Raw genomic sequence first — 22,140 nt, 5'->3', positions numbered from 1 at the left:
TCACTTGAAGTTAGGAAGGGATGTCACTGGTATTGACAGGTAATCTGCCGATCTTATCGAGGTGTGGTGACCTTAGGACGACCGCTCCGAGAAAGGTCATCTGTGGTCTGTGTAGCATTGTATCGATGCAGGAGACGGTAAAATGTGGTTATGTTAACGTTGAAATGACGGGTAACATCTTGGACAGACTCTCCAGCTTTCCAAACGTCCGATAGCCCGGTTTCTCTAAATTTGAGTTAGGCGTGGAATTGTTGACCATAGAGTGGTAGGTCCAAGAATCGGCCACAGTTTTATATCCACTACAGTTCGTTACAGTTCGTGCATTTTCGATTCCGCAAGAAATGGGTGCATGATACTCACATATTCATTGAAATGGTGCATTTTGGCAATTTGTTTTTTGTTGTTGCGTTTTTACTCGGGGCTTCCAAAATGCAACCAAAAATATTGATAAAACCATCAGGCTTCACTTCATGCTAAAACTCGTATCAATTTATGGTTCTGTGTTTGTTACCTATTTGCTTAAAAACACTTGTGTTTCTTTTGCATGTGAGTATAGTACCGTTCAAGAGATGTCCATGTACTACCTGGATGAAAAAAAGTGGTAAGGGAGTACTTGGACATTTTCGTTTTAAATAATCAGTTAAGTAACGTCTTCACATTTCAACATATAATACTTTATTTTTAGTGTACATAGTGATATATAAATTAATATACCTTAATGCATGATTTATAAAATAAGATGGAAATGAAATCTTTATTTGCGTATATATCATAACAAAGTAATTATATATAGATGTCTACATTCAACCTATTCATATAATAAAGTAGATTTTCTTCAAAAACATTCTTAATAGTTGGTTTTTATTATTTATTATTGTTTTTTAATTTTACGGATTTTTAAATATCTGTAGAATCTATTCTATTTATTCAGATCTGCAAATATATTTTACAACAACATTTAGGAAGTAATGAAATAATAATTAATAATTTATGCATTTTTATAGCGCAGCATTCACTGTGCATAAGTGCTCTGTCCGCACAAATCTCAAAAAGGTGGTTGAAGCAGTCACCAGTCGCAAAAGTTTATCCAGAAAAGCTGCTCTATCTTATGTTATTCCTCAAGCTAGACTCTGTGATAAAAATAACAAAAAGTGCCAATGGAATATCAAAAAGTTGAAGAGGATCAACTCGCCCAATGGTTATACAAATTTCAAAGATTTGGTATGATCGTGTCAAAGTAGACTCATTAAAGTGTTGGTCCTATGTCAGGTGTATCAAGACACACATATACAAGTAGCTATCATTTATAGATAACTGTAATATTATGAATTTGAATCTTACATTGATATAAATTACCTGACCTATATTGAAGCATATATATGATGTGTGCGAGATATAGCTGAAACACAACTCTTTATTGTAAACTTAAATACTTAGATATTTTCTCTCCTTTGATAGGTATCAAATTTGTCACGTGGTACCACTTGCATTCATGGCCTTGAAGATAGTTCTTGAACCGAACAACAGGTTTGACAGGAAGGCAATGTAAAATCATGGTGCCAGAAGTAGTGGATCGACAGATATCATGTAGATGCAGAGGTGTGACCACCATCACATAGACAAGTACTTTGAGATATTGCTGGCGCCGTTGTTGGCCCAACTAGAGGCTGTGGTCATAAGCCAGACTGATATATTGTTTTCACGGTTTGGCTTAGAGGCATATTGTTGAACATATTGAATGCCATCAGAATGCAGGGTGCTAATTCTATGTTATCAGTGTAGGCTAAGATTAACAGCTTACTGTGGGTGGACATTTGATCATACTTTTTAGAAATTGTTCAAATACACTTTATTCCCTGAACATTATTTCAAATCTTTTCAGGTTGAAGTTTTTTTCTTCCCTAATTCAACATTATTTTCAATTAGGAGATAAACATACTGTGTTTTCAATTTAGAGCAAGGTTACCTGTAGATTTAAGCATACTAAATTGAATTTGGAACTGAACATGCAGCATGAGGTTTCAAATGTTACATTTAACACCATGTAATCTACAAGGAACCTGGCTTTACATTGACAACACAGTATGTTTATCTCCATTCTACCATGACGCTATAAAACGTGAAACCTCTGGTGTTAGCAAATATATTGAGTGAAGCGGCATGGTTTGATTCCAGTGTTTTGAATGAGTTATTGATCAGAATTTACAGATTCACTGTTAACAGCCTTTAACAAATGATGGTGCTCTCTATGCTCAAGGAGTTTGTTTATGCAGTAATACTTCACTCAAATTTATGACAGGCACTGAAAGCATGTAGGATGGCAATGTTGTAAGCTAACCTGTGGTGGGCACCCCTATTATGACATATCGCTCATTGTGACGCAGAAGATATGATGTCACAGCCGTTGCAGAGACCGCAACTTTGCAGTTGGTAGCCTATTTATGAACATATAATTATTTAGATATGTCTACTGACAATGACTGTTAAGAAGTACTATTCCAAAAATATTAGCCTCTAAAGTGGTGCAGCTGTCAAAATAGGCTGTTTCTATCAGAGGGGGTTTGTTGGGATTTGATACCTCCGATTGTCCAATCAAAATAAAGTATGTTCCAAATTCATGGTAGAATATTGCTTTAACAATATCTCATCGAGAATATAACAGGGACTTAAAGTTCTTTGAATAACATACCAGAAAATATTGTTCATTTATGGCATTCTATTGGAAGAAAAGATCTGCCTATTTAAAGATATATTTAATGCTCAAACGCACCAGTAAGCATAACAACATGTACTAATTTTTGACATCTTTTGGTATGACAACGGCTTTATATTTCTGTTCTCCAGATATTTTATCCACAAGATCATGGTCCCAAAAACATGGGCAGCATGGACATTCCTGAGTGTTATTTTTCTGTTGCATCGTGATGGTGATTGATGACATTCTGCTATATGTGTATTGTTGAAAGTAGCTATAGCCTTACTCTTTCCGGTAATATGGTCCATAGGAACTGAACCCGCTCTATGGCAGTGTTGGGAGTGCAGGAAGCTTCCAGGAGGAACTGACAACATTGATAAGTGATGGCTATGAAATTGACCTAGCACGAATACACTTCATTAAAACACTGGGTGAGGGAGCATTTGGCAAAGTGATGAAAGCTGATTTGGAGTCACCTGACTATAAGAGGGACTCTGTGAAGAGGACAGTTGCAGTGAAAATGCTGAAAGGTGAGATATACTACATGGATAGGATACTTTACATTAATGTTGTAAGCCCTGAGAGGATTGTAGGACAAAAGCCCTCATTGACATAATCCCCTTAGGACAAAAGACCCTTGGACAAAAGACCCTTGGACAAAAGACCCCTTGTATAAATCTCTTTGAGACAAAAGCCCTTATTTGACAAATGGGTCAAAAGCCCATACATTACTTACTTACTGTTGGAGATTAAACATGTACTTTCCGACAGTATGGGTATTTCGCACACAGGCCATTTATTGAGGTGGTCAAAAGAGGTATTTTCGAAATGAAGGCAACCCGGATGGACTTAAGGGTTGTATGATGATATAACATGTATATTAAGTTTTCCTATAATAATTAGATCCACATCAAGTGCTTTTATGAGTTATCATGGTGTAATATTAATACATCATTTCATATAATTATAGTTTAGCAAGTAATACTTATCATCAGGTAAAATGCATATATAGTCTTTAACGGATAAATACAACAGCCCGGCAATTGCTACGATCAGTGCCCACAAGTTTTGACTAAGCCAAGTGGTGGTCTTTGCTAATAAATTCAAGAGCCAGGAAACAATACTCCCTATTATACCAGGAAGTGCAGATGCGGCTTTCCCAGCGAGCTTTCCCAGTGCTTCTCCTAATGACTTTAAATACTTTTTTATCCACTCTTTTACACCACCCTTATCACTAGGCAGTGTGCCACCTCCCAAACCACCTCCACCGGTTAATGCTAGGGTCAAAGTCGATATAATACATCCCAATGCGGTTAAAATACTGGCAATGGTTATCCCTTGTTCTCTGAACAACGTTTTAATTTTATCAGCCAGTGTAGTACCAGCGTTGAGGACTTGATCGATAGCATCTCGAATTCGACTGATTTGTGAACGTAGTGCCTTTCTATTACTAGAAGCTGCTTCGAGGCAGACTGATCTTTCGTCTTCTAAGTTAAGCAATCTTTCCACAATGCGGTGTCTACTGAATTCATCGCCTGCCTGTTCAAGTTTTGTTTTCTCATAAGCTATATAAGTTTGGCTATATCATTGATGAGTTCTCCCCATACTGTCTGCATTGCCTTGTCAAGGCCTCGTAATTCCCTTATATTGTACTCAAAGGATGGTGGTACCTGTAACGTGGAATTATCGTAGTATACTCACACGCAAAAGAAATGCAAGTCGAGTATGCAGTTTACATGTTATTTATTTTCAACAGTAAAGACAAGAAATACTAATAAGGCAAGATTGACAAAAATTTGACTGAAGACACTTTAATGGATTAAAAGGCAGATGACATAATTGTTTTTTTCAAAGGTTAAGGGCTTACACAGTTTCGGGTCAATACCCAAAATGTCAGTCAATACCTGGTGTGACCACCATTGATTAGCATTGATCACTGCCACACATCTCCTGTACATTGAGTGGATCAGACGATTTGTGAAGGCCCTAGGGATCCTCCTGCACATATCCAGAGCAGCTGTGCATAGTTCATCGGCAGTTGTAGGGACTGGGCACACATTGTGCAGACGCCTTTGAACCTCATCCCACAAGTGTTCGATGGGGTTCAGACCAGGGCTGAAGGCTGGCCACGGTAGAACACAGATATTGTGTTGTTGCAGAAAGGCCATGGCAGCTCTGGCAACATGGGGACGAATGTTGTCCTGCTGGAAAATGTGTTGTTGATGTTGTGCAAAAAATGGAACAACGTGGGGTCTGATCACTTGGTCGATATACCGCTGAGCAGTGACGCCGTGTCCCCGACCTTGACCAACATTCAGAAAGCACATGGGTCCAAGTCTTGCATTAAGTCCAATCCCTGCCCATATCATGATGGTAGGTCCACCCCATGGATCCCTTTCCACAACGTTTCTGTCAGCAAAACGATCACCTTGACACCGCCAAATTCTGACTCTTCCGTCTGCATGGAAGACACAAAAGCGACTTTCATCAGAGAAGATGACACGCGTCCACTCACGATGATGCTAATTGTGATGACCCTGTGCCCACTGAAGTCGTGCTTGTCGATGCCGTGGTTGGAAAACAGGACGACTCGGGGCTTCCAAAATGCAACCAAAAATATTGATAACACCATCAGGCTTCACTACATGCTAAAACTCGTATCAATTTATGGTTCTGTGTTTGTTACCTATTTGCTTAAAAACACTTGCTTTCTTTTGCGTGTGAGTATAGGTATCCAAGATTTCTCTGAGTCTGTCCGAGGCCCAATTCGAGCTTTCTTCCAAATTATCTTTATCTATGGCACCGAGTTCAGTACGCACAGCCCGAAGAACCTTAGTCACCTTCGCAGAAAGTTTTTCTCGTGAGTAGTCTACAAAACCTTATTCATTACAAACACTGTTGATGCCATGTTTACTGGCTATTGTAGTCAAGGCTAGGGGCTTACGTGTACGAGAATTCATAAGATCAATATCTGGAAAGCCACGCAGTCGCCATTTTCGTTTACTATCTATCGTAAACTTTGAATAGTCACGACCAATAGGAGTTTCTTTTAAGGCATCGTAATAATCATTAACGGCTGGTTTCGAAAGTTCATCCTTAAGATTCAATAGTGGTGATAATACCATCATAGCAGATAAGGCCGTTGCTGATGCATTTGGTAACCGATTCTATATTCCGCTCAACTTTGAATTACTAGATAGTCACATGCCCTTCTATCAAGCATCCCTAAGCGATATGTTAGAACATGAACTCACTTTTAATGACTACGGCAGAGTAATCAAAGCTACTGAAGATGGTAGCTATTCTATTGACAATATCTCACTGGAGTATGATATGATAACACATCCTGAATTAGCCAGAAAATTTGTAACCAGTATACCAGAAGTTTAGCCATTTTGTACGATCACGTGCTTCGACACCGAAAGATTGTCAGGAACAAAAGAGATACGACGTGGAATGTCAAACTAAACGTCCCAGCTAGATCGTTGAAGGGTATTTTAATGTTTGTTGAAGGACCCTTCAGAAGCATTTGCAAGAGATGCCGAGGCGTTCTACAACCCCAAGATTACAAAAGTAGAATTGACTATCGAGGGTGTGCCTAATCAACTATATAGTCAAGGTATGCGAGCATATCAACAGTGGGATGAGATTAAAAAACTCCCTTCTATAAAACGAAGCCCAGAAGTTAATCCGGTCGTGAAAGACCTGTCTCTTGGGGATGTAATGATGGCTGAATTCCTTACTGCGAAGTACGATGACCGGCAGTTGGCGGAGAATAGAAAATGCCATTGAGGGTGTTACTAAACAGATAACGAAGCGTCAGGAAGCAGCTGGTAAATTAAACATATATTTGTACGTGATTATGGATTATGGATTATGGATAATCTTGTTACTTCATTATTCAGCGCTGATACAACAGCTGATCATTCAGTTGATCTTATTCGTTCCGATTTCATATCAATCCCATACTGATAGCCAAACAAACATTCCGCTAATGTCCGGGTTAAATCTTTCAATGATAGCTTGACTACGGTGGGCCTCTTTTTCATCACGCCTGATTTCAACATCATGCTTTTTTAACAGTTTAGTTACTGATCCCATTAATCTGCGACTGGGATCTACATAGCTTAGGCCATTTTAGTGGTCTGCGTTTATATATGCGACTCAGTGCATTAGCTACTTCTGTTGAATCTTTCAAGGTTAATGGTTCCGCCTCCTTGTAGCGACTAGCCACATCCACTACTGTTAAAGCGTATTTATACGTTTTGCGTCTTACCTTATCATGGGTCAGCTCGATGAACTTCATTCATTGTAAAAATATCAAACTTCTTCCTCGGGATATAACGCGGTGCTGGTAAGAATATTTGCCACATCGCTTGTTTCTTTAGCCAATCCTTGGTCACATCTTTAGATACCTTAGCCGCGGTGGCTAATTTTTGTATTGCTCCTATACCTTTCCAATATCCTCGTAGGCTATAGTAAATTTGATCCATTATTAATTAATATTGATGATTCTTTTAATATGAATCATGGCGATCGTTGAATCACATCATCATTTTGACATAAAAAATTCACTCTGTAGTAGCAGTATAGGTATTTAAGTCTGGCTCCAGTGGAAGTGGTCAAGAACTGTCATTGTCTATACTACTTTTGGTTATTTTAGATGCGGCCGGGTAGATCTGTTTTGATTAGGTATATGCCTAGTGCCTTATCTTATGGTGTTGTGTGCAGTGTGCCTTGATCAACACCTCACTTGGCGCACGTATACAATATGTGGCAATAGATGTCAAAAAGACCTGAACGTATTACAGGCAATTTCAGGCACATCTTGGGGCACTTCGAGGGACACTCAGCTGGACCTCTACAAATCACTTATCAGATAAAAAAAAGACTATGGTTGTGAGGCCTTTCACTCAGCATCAAATACTGTCTTGCAGTGCAGCAACAGGTACTTCACTAGAAGTACTACCAGTAGATACAGGAGAACTCCCATTGAAACTAAGAAGAGAGCAGGCAATGTTATTGATCTAGGTACGAACATCAAACCCTTTGGTGAAAAAGATATGGCAGGACAAATAAATCTGAGATGTCTTCACAGCTAATCTGGGTACAGTGTCAACAACTACTAGCACAGATTCATTCAAGACCTGTTTACAACCTAACGAAAAGGTTGATAATGTCATAATTGATATCTGCTCCCAAGATATTCAACGGCAGATTGGGACATGTCATAGACGAGGTCAGACAAGACACAACTGAACAATCCAGGTGTCGACTATCAACCTAGCTGTCAATACACAGGGATCTTCCTATCTGCGAAGGGATCAGAAGGCCTTGTCATATATACTGCCACCTAAGAAGAAGTTTGTTCCCTCCAGGTAAGATTCGTTGCAACCGAGTCGGAGGTATGACAAACATCTGTCTTCTCAGGACTCCGAGGCCAGTGGGAGGGCGTCTTCTGTCATACCAGAAAATTGGAAGCAGATTACGCCCAAATGCTGGGTTCTAGACGTAGTGGCTCATGGATAGCATTTCAAGAGGCATCCCATCCTGACATCTCGGGCCAACGGCCATAGATTCGTCTAGTCAGAGCCAATCTAGCAGCAACAGATCTGGCCGTCAGGAAGCTCCAAAAGAAGCGAGCCATTCTGATACTATTGGAGATCAACAACATCAAAGGTTTTTTTATTCTAGGCCTCCTAGTCAATCCCTCCAGTCCCAGACCACTCCGGTTCAAGACATCGTACACATCGGAGTGCGTTTCAAACTCCTCAAGGGATATCTATGTCCACCAGAGAATTGATTTGTCAAGACTATTACGATGATTCAATCCCTATCAATTCAACCCAGCAGGTCTTTAAGGTGGTGGATGTCTCTTCTAGGCAACCTAACATCTCTACAGGATATGACCTTCAGAGGAAGGTTGACATTTTGTCCTCTACAGACATGGATCAACTCACTACAATCCCACACCTTAGAGTTCAAGACTCAGTTACCTCCCTACTTATTGCATTGGATCTGCATTGGTGGACTCACAGAGAGCATGTGATGAGCGACATTCCTCTCACTTCTCCGACGCCCGAACACCATCTATTACAGACGCGTCTGATTCGGATTGGGAGCCCATATGGACGATCTCATGTTTGGGAGCCCATATGGACGATCTCATGGTACAAGGATCTTGGAACACGGTGAGAGGATTCTACATATCAACTGCAGGGAAACAAAGGCCATTTATTACACCATCCTGTCATGGGAAATAGGTCTCTTCCAATCATCAATCCTCATCAACACCATAGAAGTGGCATACATTCAGAATCAAGGACCAACCAGATCCAGTTCTCTGATGATGAAGATTACAGGATTGTGGCCTTCACAGTCTCCATCAGTTGCCGGATAGAAGCAAGACATACTTTCCGGTAAGCTGAACATGCTTGCCGACAGCCTTTCCTGTCAGGGGAGAATAGTGGCAACAGAATGGACTTTACATCCCTAGATCTTTGCTTGGTAACCAAGTTATGGGACACACCACATCTAGATCTCTTGCCACTTGCCTAAACCATCAACTTACGGTTTAAGTCAGTCCATTTCCAATCTCATTATAATCAGATCTTAGTTCTCGCTACCACTAAACAAAGATCTGAGGACACCCTGGTACGGGTCACGTCATCCGACCTTGCGCGAACTTTGACCAACCAATGGAATGACTGACAAGAAGTCGACATTAACCAATCAGAATGCAGCTTTCTTGTGCTTTACGGCACTAATTTCAAATTGGCAACTACGCTTCGAAACATGTTTTGACAAATTCTCGATTAAAAAATTGAAACCTGAACAAAAGAACGTTCGTGAATGGCTAATAGATGGTCTAGATTGTATGGATTCAGTCGTGAAGCCCATAACTATCGTTCGGAATACCCCGTGTTAAAGTTTTCGAAGTTGCATGGTTAGGAATCACATTCCGACTGTCACTTTCATGATCTGGTAAGCAAAGCTCTGAATGGTCGGATGAAAGGTCGATCTGACATGACCCCAAATGGGATGTCCTCAGATGTTTGTTTAGCGGTAGCAAGAACTAAGATCTGATTTTAATGAGATTGGTCCAGTTCCCGATCCAATGGCTCACCAGATCGATGTGCTATCGATGGATTGGAAGGGGCTATTTGCATACACATTCCTACCATGGTCTCTCCTAGACAAGGTCATCCACAAGGTGGAGGAGACGGATTGCATGATAATCTTGATAGCACCAATCTGGCTCAGCAGAGCGTGGTTCCCCAGATTATTAAGTCTATTAATGGAAGAACCTCTCCAATTACCTCTCTGTTGAGATCTGTTATGTCAGACCATGTCAACATTTTCAACGACAATCTGTCCAGCCTACATCTAACCGCCTGGAAGTTATCACGCAAAGATGCAGATATCCGGGTACTCTTGACTTGCATCTGAAGCTGTCGAAAGATCATTCATCCTCTCTTATATATGACAACATATGGGATAAGTTCATCCAGTGGAGAAGACAACAAGGGATTAATCCTAATATAATGTCCATGCCTATGATAGCGGACTTTCTACAACATCCATGTCAGGACAATAAGTTTGGACGATAGAAGGTTACAGATCGGCACTTCACTCTGTACTTCAACATGACGGACTCTCAACTGGAAACCATCCCATTCTAAACAGACTATTGAGATCATTCATACTAGAAGATGTTTTCACACTTCGGATCTTCCCTAAGTAGAATCTATCTGTTGTGCTATTGGCACTTTCAACAGAACCTTAAGATCCCCTGGCTGAGGCCACCTGACTCCAAAAATTCAGAAAAGCATCCTTCCTCCTAGCCATGGCGACAGCAGCAAAAGTTTCAGAACTTCAATTTTCAAATTCTACCTCTCAGCTACAGACCCACATAGACACCATCGAAGGAGACAATTGATATCCTGCAAGCCTCTTTTCCAATAAGGACACTTCAAGGACACAAGTCTCACTTCATGGACATCCGTTGGTGGAACAAGTGGTGTCTAGCTGTCAGTGGGCCTCACAAAACACTGTCACCAGCTTTTACTTCCGTGACGTGCAGCCAGACCTAGAGGGCATATCTCCCTTAGGCCCATTGTCGTGGCGCAAACTATCATCCACCAATAGTTTCCTCCTTCTATTAAAAATGGAGGGTGGGGTGGGGGGATTTATTTGATTATCCTGTCTGTAATCGTTGCAATATGGTGTATCAGAGTCAAAGTACAAGACTGTCAGATAAAAAGGTTTAAATAGCACTGATGTAATTGGTCCCCATCATAAAAGACTTTGACGTCAGAAAATTACAACTCTTTTTTCGAGTTCCTGTTCTGCCACTGACTGAAGGTGCATTTTCTTCCTCATTTTCTGATGTAGATGTTGGCATCTTAGGGATTATATTCAGAATGGTCTAGATATCAAGCTCTGCTATCTACTTGATTGAAAAGAAGCATTATCAGAATTAATGTAAGCAATATCATGTGTATAGCTACCAAGTGATAAGGAATAGTTTCAAATGTGATACAAATCATAACTATCACTAAAATTACGGTTCTCATTGGAATCACCACACAGCCGCTATTGGAACCAACAACATAGGCAACCAAACACATTCAGTCATGTCTCCGCATTGTGCTGAGCTACAACAAATGCCATCACAACAGCACGCGAAACCTTTGCTGTGGAGAAGAGAAACGGGGAAGTATTTTAATCAACGCTTGTTTCCAGAGAATGTAATTCTTATTAAGAAATTTATGCACATTTAACATAAATTATAATTCCCCTTTGATACAGATTATATATTTTCATAAAAAATGTATTTTGTATGCATTATCAATGTATTTTGATGTGAGTCGAATGGAAAGCTTATCCATCATAGCGATTATAAATTACTACACCCATAAGTTCATTAACTGTTAACATCTTAGAGCTAGAGCTAGTATTTGCCAAATAATTGTTTATATAACTGGGCTAATAAAAAGTTCTGTCTGGAATTCGTCTTTGGCTGATTGGCACTTATGCAATAATATTAATTTATATGCTTTTTCTTAACATATACTGGTACCATTACCAGATCCTGATTTGTGTGTTTTGGCTACCACACACTTGCCAAGATTGCTGGGATCTGGTGAGCAGATGGGCGAGATGTCAGATATTTTCAGCGTGTTCGGAGACTACTGCCCTACTGACTAACTGATACAAGAAACAGTGTCTCCAACTTACGATAACAAATTGCATATGAATACTGGTTGCTCAAAGCCATTGATTTTATTCTTAAGACTTCAAGTAACCAAAATAAATTACTTCACATGTTGCTTGTTTATCTATCACAGCCATTTCTCGCAAACTGTTTTTCCTGGAAAAGGTGTTGTCAATTAACTACGATCAGTTTTTGACGGATACAGCCAAAGGTATTTGAGGTACCCTTAGCCGGTGTGCACATATTCCGCGGTCGACTGCTGTCAAATCTGATAGTGTTTCTTTTCGTTGGCGTTATGCATTCCGTTCCAATGCGGAAGCTATGCAACTAATACTTCTTCATTTTAAACCCATTCAACACATTTTATTTCATAGATAGGAGGGCAGTGCTCATTGGGCCTAGTCATGGATGGTCATCCCTGTCCCTGGTACTGCCAGTTTGTTAGAAATAAGTCATCAGTCTGGGGATTGTGATGCATAAGGAGCCTAAGGTTGTTGTTATTGGTAGCTCCAATCTGTATCACACCGATGACCCTTTTTCTCTGCTGAGGTGATACTCTTGGCTTGATTGTTGTGAATTTTTGTAAATTCCGATGCTAATTGTTCATGTCGCAGTGCTATAATATACTTACACTGATTTAAGATCATTCTGCGCATGATTTATATTTTTTAATTCTTTTAAAGTAATTTGTTACGAGTTTGAGCAATCAAATTACATTTTTCACGAGGGATAATTTTGGCTGTTGAAACATATCAAGTCGAAGTCTTTATAGCAGTGTTTTAGGCCTCCGGCCTAGAGTATATGTTATAAGCATGAAAATGTATCTGATACATCACTATATAATATTTACACATGGATACATAGAGCATCAATAAAACACAAGGGAATACATCGTAGCTCAATTATCTCCCTTTGACTGTTAACATGGTCAAGACATGCTTTGCTCACTGGTGTACTGCAAGACTATTGTTTAATATTTTTGTAAAAGTTTGCCAATTACAGACAAAAAAGAGTTCACTCTTTAGTTGATTGGACTGAACTTTTAACCATTTTCATAAAGAGGGAAAATAATAGTCTCAGCCCATGCTGAATACCAACTTGTCAAATTATAGATTCATATTATGCAGCATTTTATTGAAAACTTGGACTTATCATATTCGATGTAATAAGCACCCCGCTAGCACTAATTCCTATTGATCATTGTACACAAAGACTTATTTATTTGTGTAAAATACGCACTCGTGTGTTATATGCACCCTTAATTACAGGCAAATAATTCTGGAAAAATATATCTGTCGTCAATAATATGCACAGATTTTTCTTTTATATCATTTCAGGCTGTCAGCATTAACCACGAAATTTACGATTTTTCAACTCTTTTATTTTTTCACCAAAATTATATTCTAATAAGAGACCCCTTTTTCTAATTTGAGAGCACCTGGGCGCTTATTACGTTGAATACAGTGCTCAATTTTGGAATATTTCATTAACCCTGTCAGTTTGAACTAAACTGGGCGGCAAAAGAAAGTATAGGTCGAGTTCCATGATCGATAAAAAAATAATAAGAGGTTTTGTTGTTAATTATAATATGAATGAAATTGTGCAATCACAGGTAATGTAAGCTCAAGATAAACAATGGTGGGGTAAGATATTTCATTTTCAAAAGTTGCCTGAAATGTCACCAAACAATTGTCAGACACACTACAAGTTCATTGTTGACACAGTTGCCTTCAATAGCACATATGACCTCCAGCTGCCTCAATGCATTCTGTGATACGCCGCCTCATCGATGACGTCAGTCTTCTGATGACGTGGACTGGAATCCGTTGCCACTCGTCTCTCAGGGCCTGCTGCAATTCTTGTCTGTTGACGGGAGGCTGATGGCGTGCTCTAATCTGTCTGTCAAGATGGTCCCACAGATGTTCAATAGGATTCATATCGGGTGAGTGGGCAGGCCAGGGCAAAATGTCAACGTTCTGCTGGTTTAGAAAGTTCCGAGTCAGTCTTGCAGTATGGGGCCTAGCACTGTCGTGTTGAAACAATGTCCCCTGCTGTTGGTTTTGTAAGAACGGAAGCACAACTGGCTGCAACACTTGGTCTCTGTACTGCACAGCGTTCAGGTTTCCCTGTATAATCACCAAATCAGTCTTCTGATCTCCACAAATAAGGCCCCACACCATGACACCTACCCGCCGAATGGATGGACCTCTCGAATACACGCTGGAGCCAAACGTTCCCCTCTGCGTGGATAAACTCGTTCTCTGCCGTGATTTCGAAACAAGTTGAACTGACTTTCATCAGTAAACAGCACTCGACACCAATTCGCATCTCAGGTGTCGATGTTGAGCAGTCAGTACCATTCCTCGGAAAGGATGATACCAGCAGCACGGGGTCATCGTAGTACTGTATGTTGGCTAATGGGATGTCCCAACGCTGTTGCTGTCATTGCCCTCGCCGTTACAAATCTGTTTCGCAGGTGAATGAGCCGTATCTGACTGTCTTCCAGTGGTGTTGTCACTCGGGGTCGTCCGGTTCTAGGCCTGTCCTGTGTCCTCCCTGTCTGCCTGTTCTGTTGAATCAGCCTGGCTGGCTACTGTCAATGGTGTACAACCAAACCTTTTGGCAATTTGGACCTGTGTTGCCACCATTTCGGCCATACCGATGGACTCTGCTCCTGTGACAGTCGTGGCATTTCTTTTGTTTGCTTTCATCACATGTGGTTATACCCTGCAGACGAATGCATTTATACAGCTAACATGCACATGCAGTTTATGCCATAGGCGGGAAACCTGTATCACCATTTTTTTGTCACCGCACGAGCGCTGTCAAAGGTGGCGTGTTCGGGTGAGGTGTTTTTGGGTACCTGTTCCTGGGCAGTCATATTCCCAATACCAACTTTCCACTAGTTATTGCTGTTTTTAGGAAAATTACAAATTGCCGACCTATACTTTCTTTTGCAGCTTAGTTTATTATTATTTTTATCATAGTCTTTATTCTGAACAGTTAGTTCTCCTAAAAAACTATTTCTACTTGTAGTAGAATTCCATGTAACTGTTACCAAGAAGAAAAAAATATGTATTTGGAAAAATGCTGATGATGTTTCTTTTGACATAATCTTTTTCTTTCTTTTTCATGTATAATATTCATGGTATTCTTATAGAACATGAATCTTCAATGATGGTTTAAATTAAAATTTTATTTTATCTTTAGAAAAATTATTTTAGGAAGTGTTCTTAACTTATGTCTTCTTTGTAAGATTTGGTAATTTCCCCCAAACTCAAAATAGTCTAGGAAACATTATTCTGATCGAGTGATAATACTGGTTTCTTCTTTTGAAGACATCTTTTTTTGTTCAAATCAATGTGATTTTATTGCATGTTTTTGAAAAATATTTGATAAACAAATTTTACAAATTGTTCTTAATTACCCCTGGTCACTATTTACACTGAGCATCATTGTCCATGGTTTAGTGACCGGAATGGTAGGTTCGTGGTTCGATCCATATCATACCAAAAGATGCTAAGTATTGTTACCTTTCCATGGTGCAGTAATTTAAGGCTATAAAACAAGGACTGGTCAGCTTGGTGTTAATGTACTCTGTATTGAGTGGGCTATTCATGTTAGAAGTGCAACATTGGGAAAACGGCATCAGTCCAGACTAGCGCCAATATATCACAAACCCGACTCAAACTCACACGAGTTTACTCAGATGATGGGAGACAAAATACAAAACTAGGATTACGGTGGGAACGAAGTGCGAATTATGTGAAAAGAATACAAACGAAATGTGATTCAAATGCGATAAAGAAAAGAGAACAAATAAACATAGTGGCGCGACCATTTTCTCCTCTTTCTTTAATGTCAATGTTGATCACTAGAAGTGTCTTATTGCATCAGCCACTCTCCAGAACTTTGCCAGGCTGTTGGGTGTCGTGTCCTTGTGGATTGTCTGAGTGGCTGCACTGGAACCTGTCTTGGGTTGTTCTGAATCTCATGTTGAATGATGTCTTTGTCCTCAACACTATCCTCATCAGTGCTGTGAGGATTGTCCTTTTTAGTTAAACCTCTTATTGGCTCATTAGTTACCACAGATTCTGTTGACGGTTTGATCGGGTAACAGCAGACAATGGGAACATCGTAAGTTTTTGATTGGAATTGAGTCTTTGTGAACTTATGAAGTTGGCATTTGCAATTTTGCAATGTTGACAACCATGTATTTGTCTCTGGCATTTGTTTTCTCCTTCTCCCCTTTTATATATACAAGATCGCCAATTTGTATGTCTGATCGATCAAAGTTTTGCCATGAGCATTTGACTTGTTGCTATATGGGTGGTTGTTAAGGTGGGTAAGATGCTGTTTCATGATGATGTCACTATCATCCATTGGTAGCTGTGCTCCAGTTATTTGGTCCTGCTGAGTGAATACTTCTTGGGTGGACATTCCACTCTTCCTCAGTCTGTTAAGATTAGCTGTTGCAAGTGCGAGAGTGGATCGAGACAAAGGACCTCCCTCTGGAGAGAGGTTTAAGCATTCTAGGCCAAGTTCAGAGATTACCTTTTCTGCAACCGGATTCTTGTTGGGGTTTTTGTAGGAGCCAATATCAAGAGTTTTCCCATGTTTTGACAAAACAGGATCTTTGACCAGAGCCTGAGACCCAGGTGCTTGATCATGTCTTATGATGTGTCCACTTTCACCCAGATTGCGAATATCTTCACAGAGACACAGAAGGGGGTCACATAGTTGGTCATGTTGCTCATTTTCCACAAAACATGTGAGAGCTAACGAGGATACTGGACATATCTTTTCATGATATCAGCTGCATAGGATGACCCAATGGTTGAAGGTGGACTGGTTGAGCTTTGCATGTACAACTGTCCTGGAATGGTTTTGAGGGACGCACATTGACGGCAGGAGGAAGATACTTCTTGTAAAGCTTTGTCGAGGTCCAAGGCATGACAGTATCTACGAAAAAGCTGTTTTGTTTGGCAGATGCTTGGGTGGCTGAAGCGGATGTGGATAGCAGTCAGTAGACCATGAAGAACTGCTCTTGGGACAACCACACGTTCTCGTACTTTGTTGAAAGACAAAGTGTCACGCACCACCAAAAGGCCATCTGAAGCGATGCACACTTCATTGAGATATCGCTTAACATCTGGGATATTTGTAACCTTTTTACTGGGTCTCGTGCCTTGAGTTAAGTGAGAATGTGTTCGATGTAAATCTGGACACTCAGGTTGTGTGACATGCCAAGGCAGTTCTGCTTGTAAAAGGCATGCTTATTCCTCCTTCAATAACTCCTTGACTGTTAACTCTCGAATGACAGAGTCTGAAAATTCGTTCACAAACTTGCACACCTGACATCGTTGATCATTGCATTCCATGGGATTTCTGGTACTGTAGTGGGAGGAGATGTTAGTAGCTCCAGCGATGTGTGTAATCAGTACATTGTAGCGACTGATGGTCGACAGGAATGTGGTCACTCGTGAACTATTTGAGAACTCTCCTCATTGAAGTTTCTCAAGTGCCCGAACACAGGGCTGACTATCAGTGAGGATTTGAGTTTTCTGAGGGGAGGCCATGATGTATAGGGCTCCTATTGCTAATGCTTCTACTTCACAGGGTAGCCATGTTACCTGATAATGTTTCATTTTTGCGTTATAAAATCCAGCCAGCATGACCTTGTCATCTCTGGTAGTATACAAGGTAGATGCGATTAAATGAGATTTCACGGATACATCAGTGACAATAGTGAGGTCTGGGTATAGTGATGCATTTGTGATTTTGTAAAGAGTCTTGAGCCTTTTTGAAGGATGTTAGTGAAGTATCAGAACATCTTATTTTTTCAACCGATGATCGTCCAGCAGTCATCAAGTCAAGAGGATGGAGAAGATCTGCATAGCCTAGTAATACTCTGCTCATAGCCTTGTAGGCACCGACAAATGAACGTAACCCCTGGATGGTTGTAGGTGGTTCAATCGAAGCAAGGGCAGCTATTCTGTGACTACTTGCTGTCAATGTACCATTTCTCCAAATCCAACCAAGTATTGTGGTAGACAGTGGACAAATGCGCACAAGTTGTTTCGACGGAGAGCATCAAGAACAAGCCTCCAATTTGAGAGAACGTCTTCAGGTGTATTCCCTCCACAAAACAAGTCATCTCCCAGTTTAACTACTAGTCAATCCTGAACAAGGTGGCCTAGAACTCGACACATCAATTCTTCCAGACAGGTTTCTGATCCCGGCATTCCCATTGCACTTCGTGTGTAGACTCTAACGCCTTTATAGTGAGTACTGACACCACAAAAGCCTACAGAGGAGTGAGATAGTGGAATCTGATATAAGGCTTGCAACAGGTCAGTTTTGATGAGATATTTCCACTTCTCTATCTCATGTAGGACATTGTCAACATTGGGCATAAGCGCTGGCTGAAATTTGATGTACTTCGCAACTTCACCAAATAACGTAACCAATCTGTAGCTGTCATGAGTTTTTTTAACAGGAAGGATATGTTGAGATACTCAACGTTGATATTTACTTGTTTTGGTTTGGCAAACACTCCAATGTCTTAAAGTTCATCAAACTTGTCTTGGAGGGCATTGAGCATATCTTTGTTATAGTGAGGAAGCCTTCCCTTAAGTTGTGGTGGGAGAGAGGGGCCCCTGTTGACAACGGCCTCTAGCTTTCCACTTGCACTGTTGTACTTTGACACCTTTGGGTTGAAACCATCATCAAACTCCAGGTGCAGAGCAGCAAACTTATCAAATATTTCAGAAGATAGACACCCATAAGGATTGAGACACACAGCAGCAGAGTGTGGACCAGCAGCTTGATGGTGAGTCACAGATGGACGTTGAGTGTCTTGTGGTGTTTCTGGACTTACAATTGGACGGATTTGACAAAGGTGTTCATTACGTTTGAGAACAATAGATTCATCTGTTGAGTTACAAAGTCTTAAAGTGTGACCCACAGAATCTACCTCTTGTACCTCTGGCCAAGCTTGTTCAGGTTTTTTGTCTTGATTACTAGGACAGTCAAATCTGGGCTCTAAGACCCAACTGGTATCGTGATCTGCACACTGTATGGAGATCGATGAACTGGCCTGGGAGAATGGCAGTTTGAACTGGAGGACCTCTGAGAAGGTGTGCTTGAGTCTGACGTATGGTAGCATGACGATTTGGTTGTGGACCATAATGGATGACCTTGTGACCTCTGATGACGATTTGTCATTTAGCAGGATGAGTTGTGATGTCATTTGTGACATGGAAAGGATTTCCAGCAAGTACATCAACGTCTAACTGTTTAACAATGAGGGCATCAAGTGTGAATGTGTCATTTTCTCTTGTAAGGGTATAATGGACTTCCCCAATGACATCAAGGGGTGTTATTCTATCAGCCTGGCGAGCCATCTGAAATGCAGGTGTTATGGGTAAGTTAATAGCCTTGGCAAATGATGCTTGTACCATGTTTGAAGTTGCTCTGGTATCAAGGGTTAACCTCACTGGATGTTGTTCATAATAAGTATTGAGGAAAGGAGACTGAATTCATAACGCCAATACGGCTGGCGGTTGGTGTATCAAGTAATGGGCTTAAAGTAAAGTCCATGTCAGATTTGGCTCCAATCACATCATCTACTTGCAAGTCAGGTTCTTCCTCAGCATTGGCCAATCTTGAATTGCTAAACAGTTAGTGTTTATCAGTGTCAGGAAGCTACTGGCATGTTTTCAGGCAGTGAGTAATTTAGGCTGGCCTACCTGCTGTCTTGCATAGGATGCAACTTTTGACAACTGGTTTGTTCTTTGAAAAGTTCTGCTTCTGGAAACAGGAATAGGCAGCTGAATGCAGAACCTTTGAGTCTTCAATGCTTTTCAGTTCATCCAGGAGAGAGAGCAAAGCCTGAGATATTTCTGGCTTGATTGATGATCTAGTTTGGTGACGCAATTCGGCACCATACTATTGATTTACAAGATTGGGCAATTGTGGATGGATGAGAGAAAGCCAAAGCCAAAGCAAACAATGGTATTTTTAAATGTCGGGGTCAAATCTTCATCTACATCTGGAACAAGACTGTGATGTGTTATACCGCCTTGAGTGGTGAGAAGATTGTCCTCGAAAAAGGCTGTGAGACGCTGGAAAAGGTCTTCATGGTATTCTCCAGACATGAATTTAATGTCAGAGAGGTTAAGGAAATTAGCACCGGTTGACTGGAAGCCATAATGCTGGCAGATTTTCTGCCAAATGTCTCTCACTGATGTTGAATTCTTGATGATTGTGTTGTGGTTGATCACATTGCAAAAGTTGCATATTTGATCCAACATTAGATCAAGATGTACATTTTTCTTGGCTGCGGTTTTGCGTCTGGCTTGAGGTATATCTTCACCATCATCTTGTAGGCCCCTATTTGGATGTGTAGTTTTTTTCTTCTCCCATGAAAAATGATCAGTCAAAAATGGAGGAAAATTGACATCAAGTGAGAGAATATATACTAGATTTTGATGCCAGTTTTCAAGAGATGGGATTGTCTCATTTTTGGTTAATTGCCATTGTTTGGGAGTGCGAGGGGTAGCCATGATTACAGTCAATGCTAAAGAAACTTTTGGTGACCAAGTTGATAGATTTTCACAGAACAGGAGCGGTGTTCTTCACAGGTAGCGGATTCAAGTTACGACCGACTTGAAAGTTTTTCGTCGATTGTTTCACTGCGAGTGAAAACGCCTTTTCAGAAGGTAAACTGGCTTATTGTGTGTATTCTTACTTGGAGGTACTCAGATGATGGGAGACAAAATACAAAACTAGGATTACAGTGGAAACAAAATGCGAATTACGCAAAAAGAATACAAACAAAATGCGATTCAAATGCAATAAAGAAAAAAGAGAAAATAAATATAGTGGCGTAGTACAAGCACCCGCACACAGGCACACACTAGACCCCTCCCCTCACCTCACCTCACCTGTTGTTATATCTTTCTTTCTTCGTTGCATAAATCTTTTTATAACACACTATAGGTGTTTGGACCAAAGTATGGTCATCACATTATTATCTCATAAATCAAATGAGCTACAGTACCGGTACCTTGTGGCTCTATTTAAATAGGTATTCAAAACCCTTCCTTGTGTCTTAACCTTTTTTTCTGAAACATGACAAGATTTTGAAATATTTTATTTGAACCTTTCTTAGTACCTGCATGGCCTAGTGAATAGAGCCATCTGCGAGAAGTGCAGTGCTTTTAGTCCCATGACTGCATCATGCCTAAAACATAAAAAGATACCATAACTGGCACTCAGCATTAAGGGATTGGTCAGCTCAAAGTCAGCGTAAGTGTGTTTGAGTGGGGTTTCCATGTTAAAGTGTAGCATGATATCTCAATGTGCTACCACCATAAAACCAGACTTGCACAAGCAGTCACACACACGTCGCTTGAAATACTAAATGTGATTATGATATTTTGTTTAACTATTTAAAATGGTCAGAAAAAAATTAACTGTTTTCAAATTTTATAACAAATTTTGACTGACTGTATTATTTTCTAGATCATGCCACTGAAGATGAGAGACGGAGCCTTCTCCTTGAAATTGAGGTCATGAAACAGTTTGGAATGCATCAGAATGTTGTGAGCATGATTGGCTGCTGTACAACTGGCAGTCGTATCTGTCTTGTAATGGATTTTTGCCTGCTTGGAGACTTACGGAATTATTTGAGAGACTACAGGGAAAAGGTAAACACACATTATATACCTCCAGTGACATCATCTCATTGTTCTCCAGTCGGATTAAATCTCAAAAACTGAGATGTTATAACATCCCCAGGATTTTGTATTATATCCCGGAGATTTTTTTAATACAACTTCAACTACAATTATATTGTAACATATGAATGTTTCTCACTAGAATTTTTTTCTTTTGCATTTGAAACACAATGTAATGAAATGTAAAATCAAATGACAAATGTTTTCTTTATATTCCCTTGGATTCGAGTTTTAAATCTCATAAAAACACTCTAACATGTTTTATCCTAAACATATAGACTTGTATTAAAAGTGTTATGTTTGGATTCCTAAATTGGAATGCAGAGGTTAACCAAGAAAGATGTATTTACAGAAGTAAAATGCGAAATCAGTAAATATCTACACAAGATCAATGAACATTCAACAAATTATATTATAATAAACAAGATTAGGTTTACAATCATACAAGAAAATACAATTGATCAAAATATTTGGCAGCAGCAATG

At 40.1% G+C, this 22,140-nt stretch overlaps 1 protein-coding gene across 1 annotated transcript in view; it reads left to right on the top strand.

Moving 5' to 3' along the window:
* Positions 1–22,140, top strand: part of LOC139452658 (tyrosine-protein kinase receptor torso-like) — a 381,001-nt gene that overhangs the window by 233,989 nt on the left and 124,872 nt on the right. Inside the window, exons 14-15 of the mRNA XM_071234197.1 lie at positions 3,006–3,225; positions 21,441–21,625. Coding sequence (XP_071090298.1) covers positions 3,006–3,225; positions 21,441–21,625 — 405 coding nt within the window. The remainder of the gene's footprint in view (positions 1–3,005; positions 3,226–21,440; positions 21,626–22,140) is intronic.

Source organism: Haliotis cracherodii, unplaced genomic scaffold, assembly GCF_022045235.1.
Source record: "Haliotis cracherodii isolate W230 unplaced genomic scaffold, xgHalCrac1.p SCAF_9, whole genome shotgun sequence".
NCBI lineage: Eukaryota > Metazoa > Mollusca > Gastropoda > Lepetellida > Haliotidae > Haliotis > Haliotis cracherodii.
The sequence above is the reverse complement of the archived record's forward strand: the minus strand, read 5'-3'. Positions and strand labels throughout refer to the sequence as shown.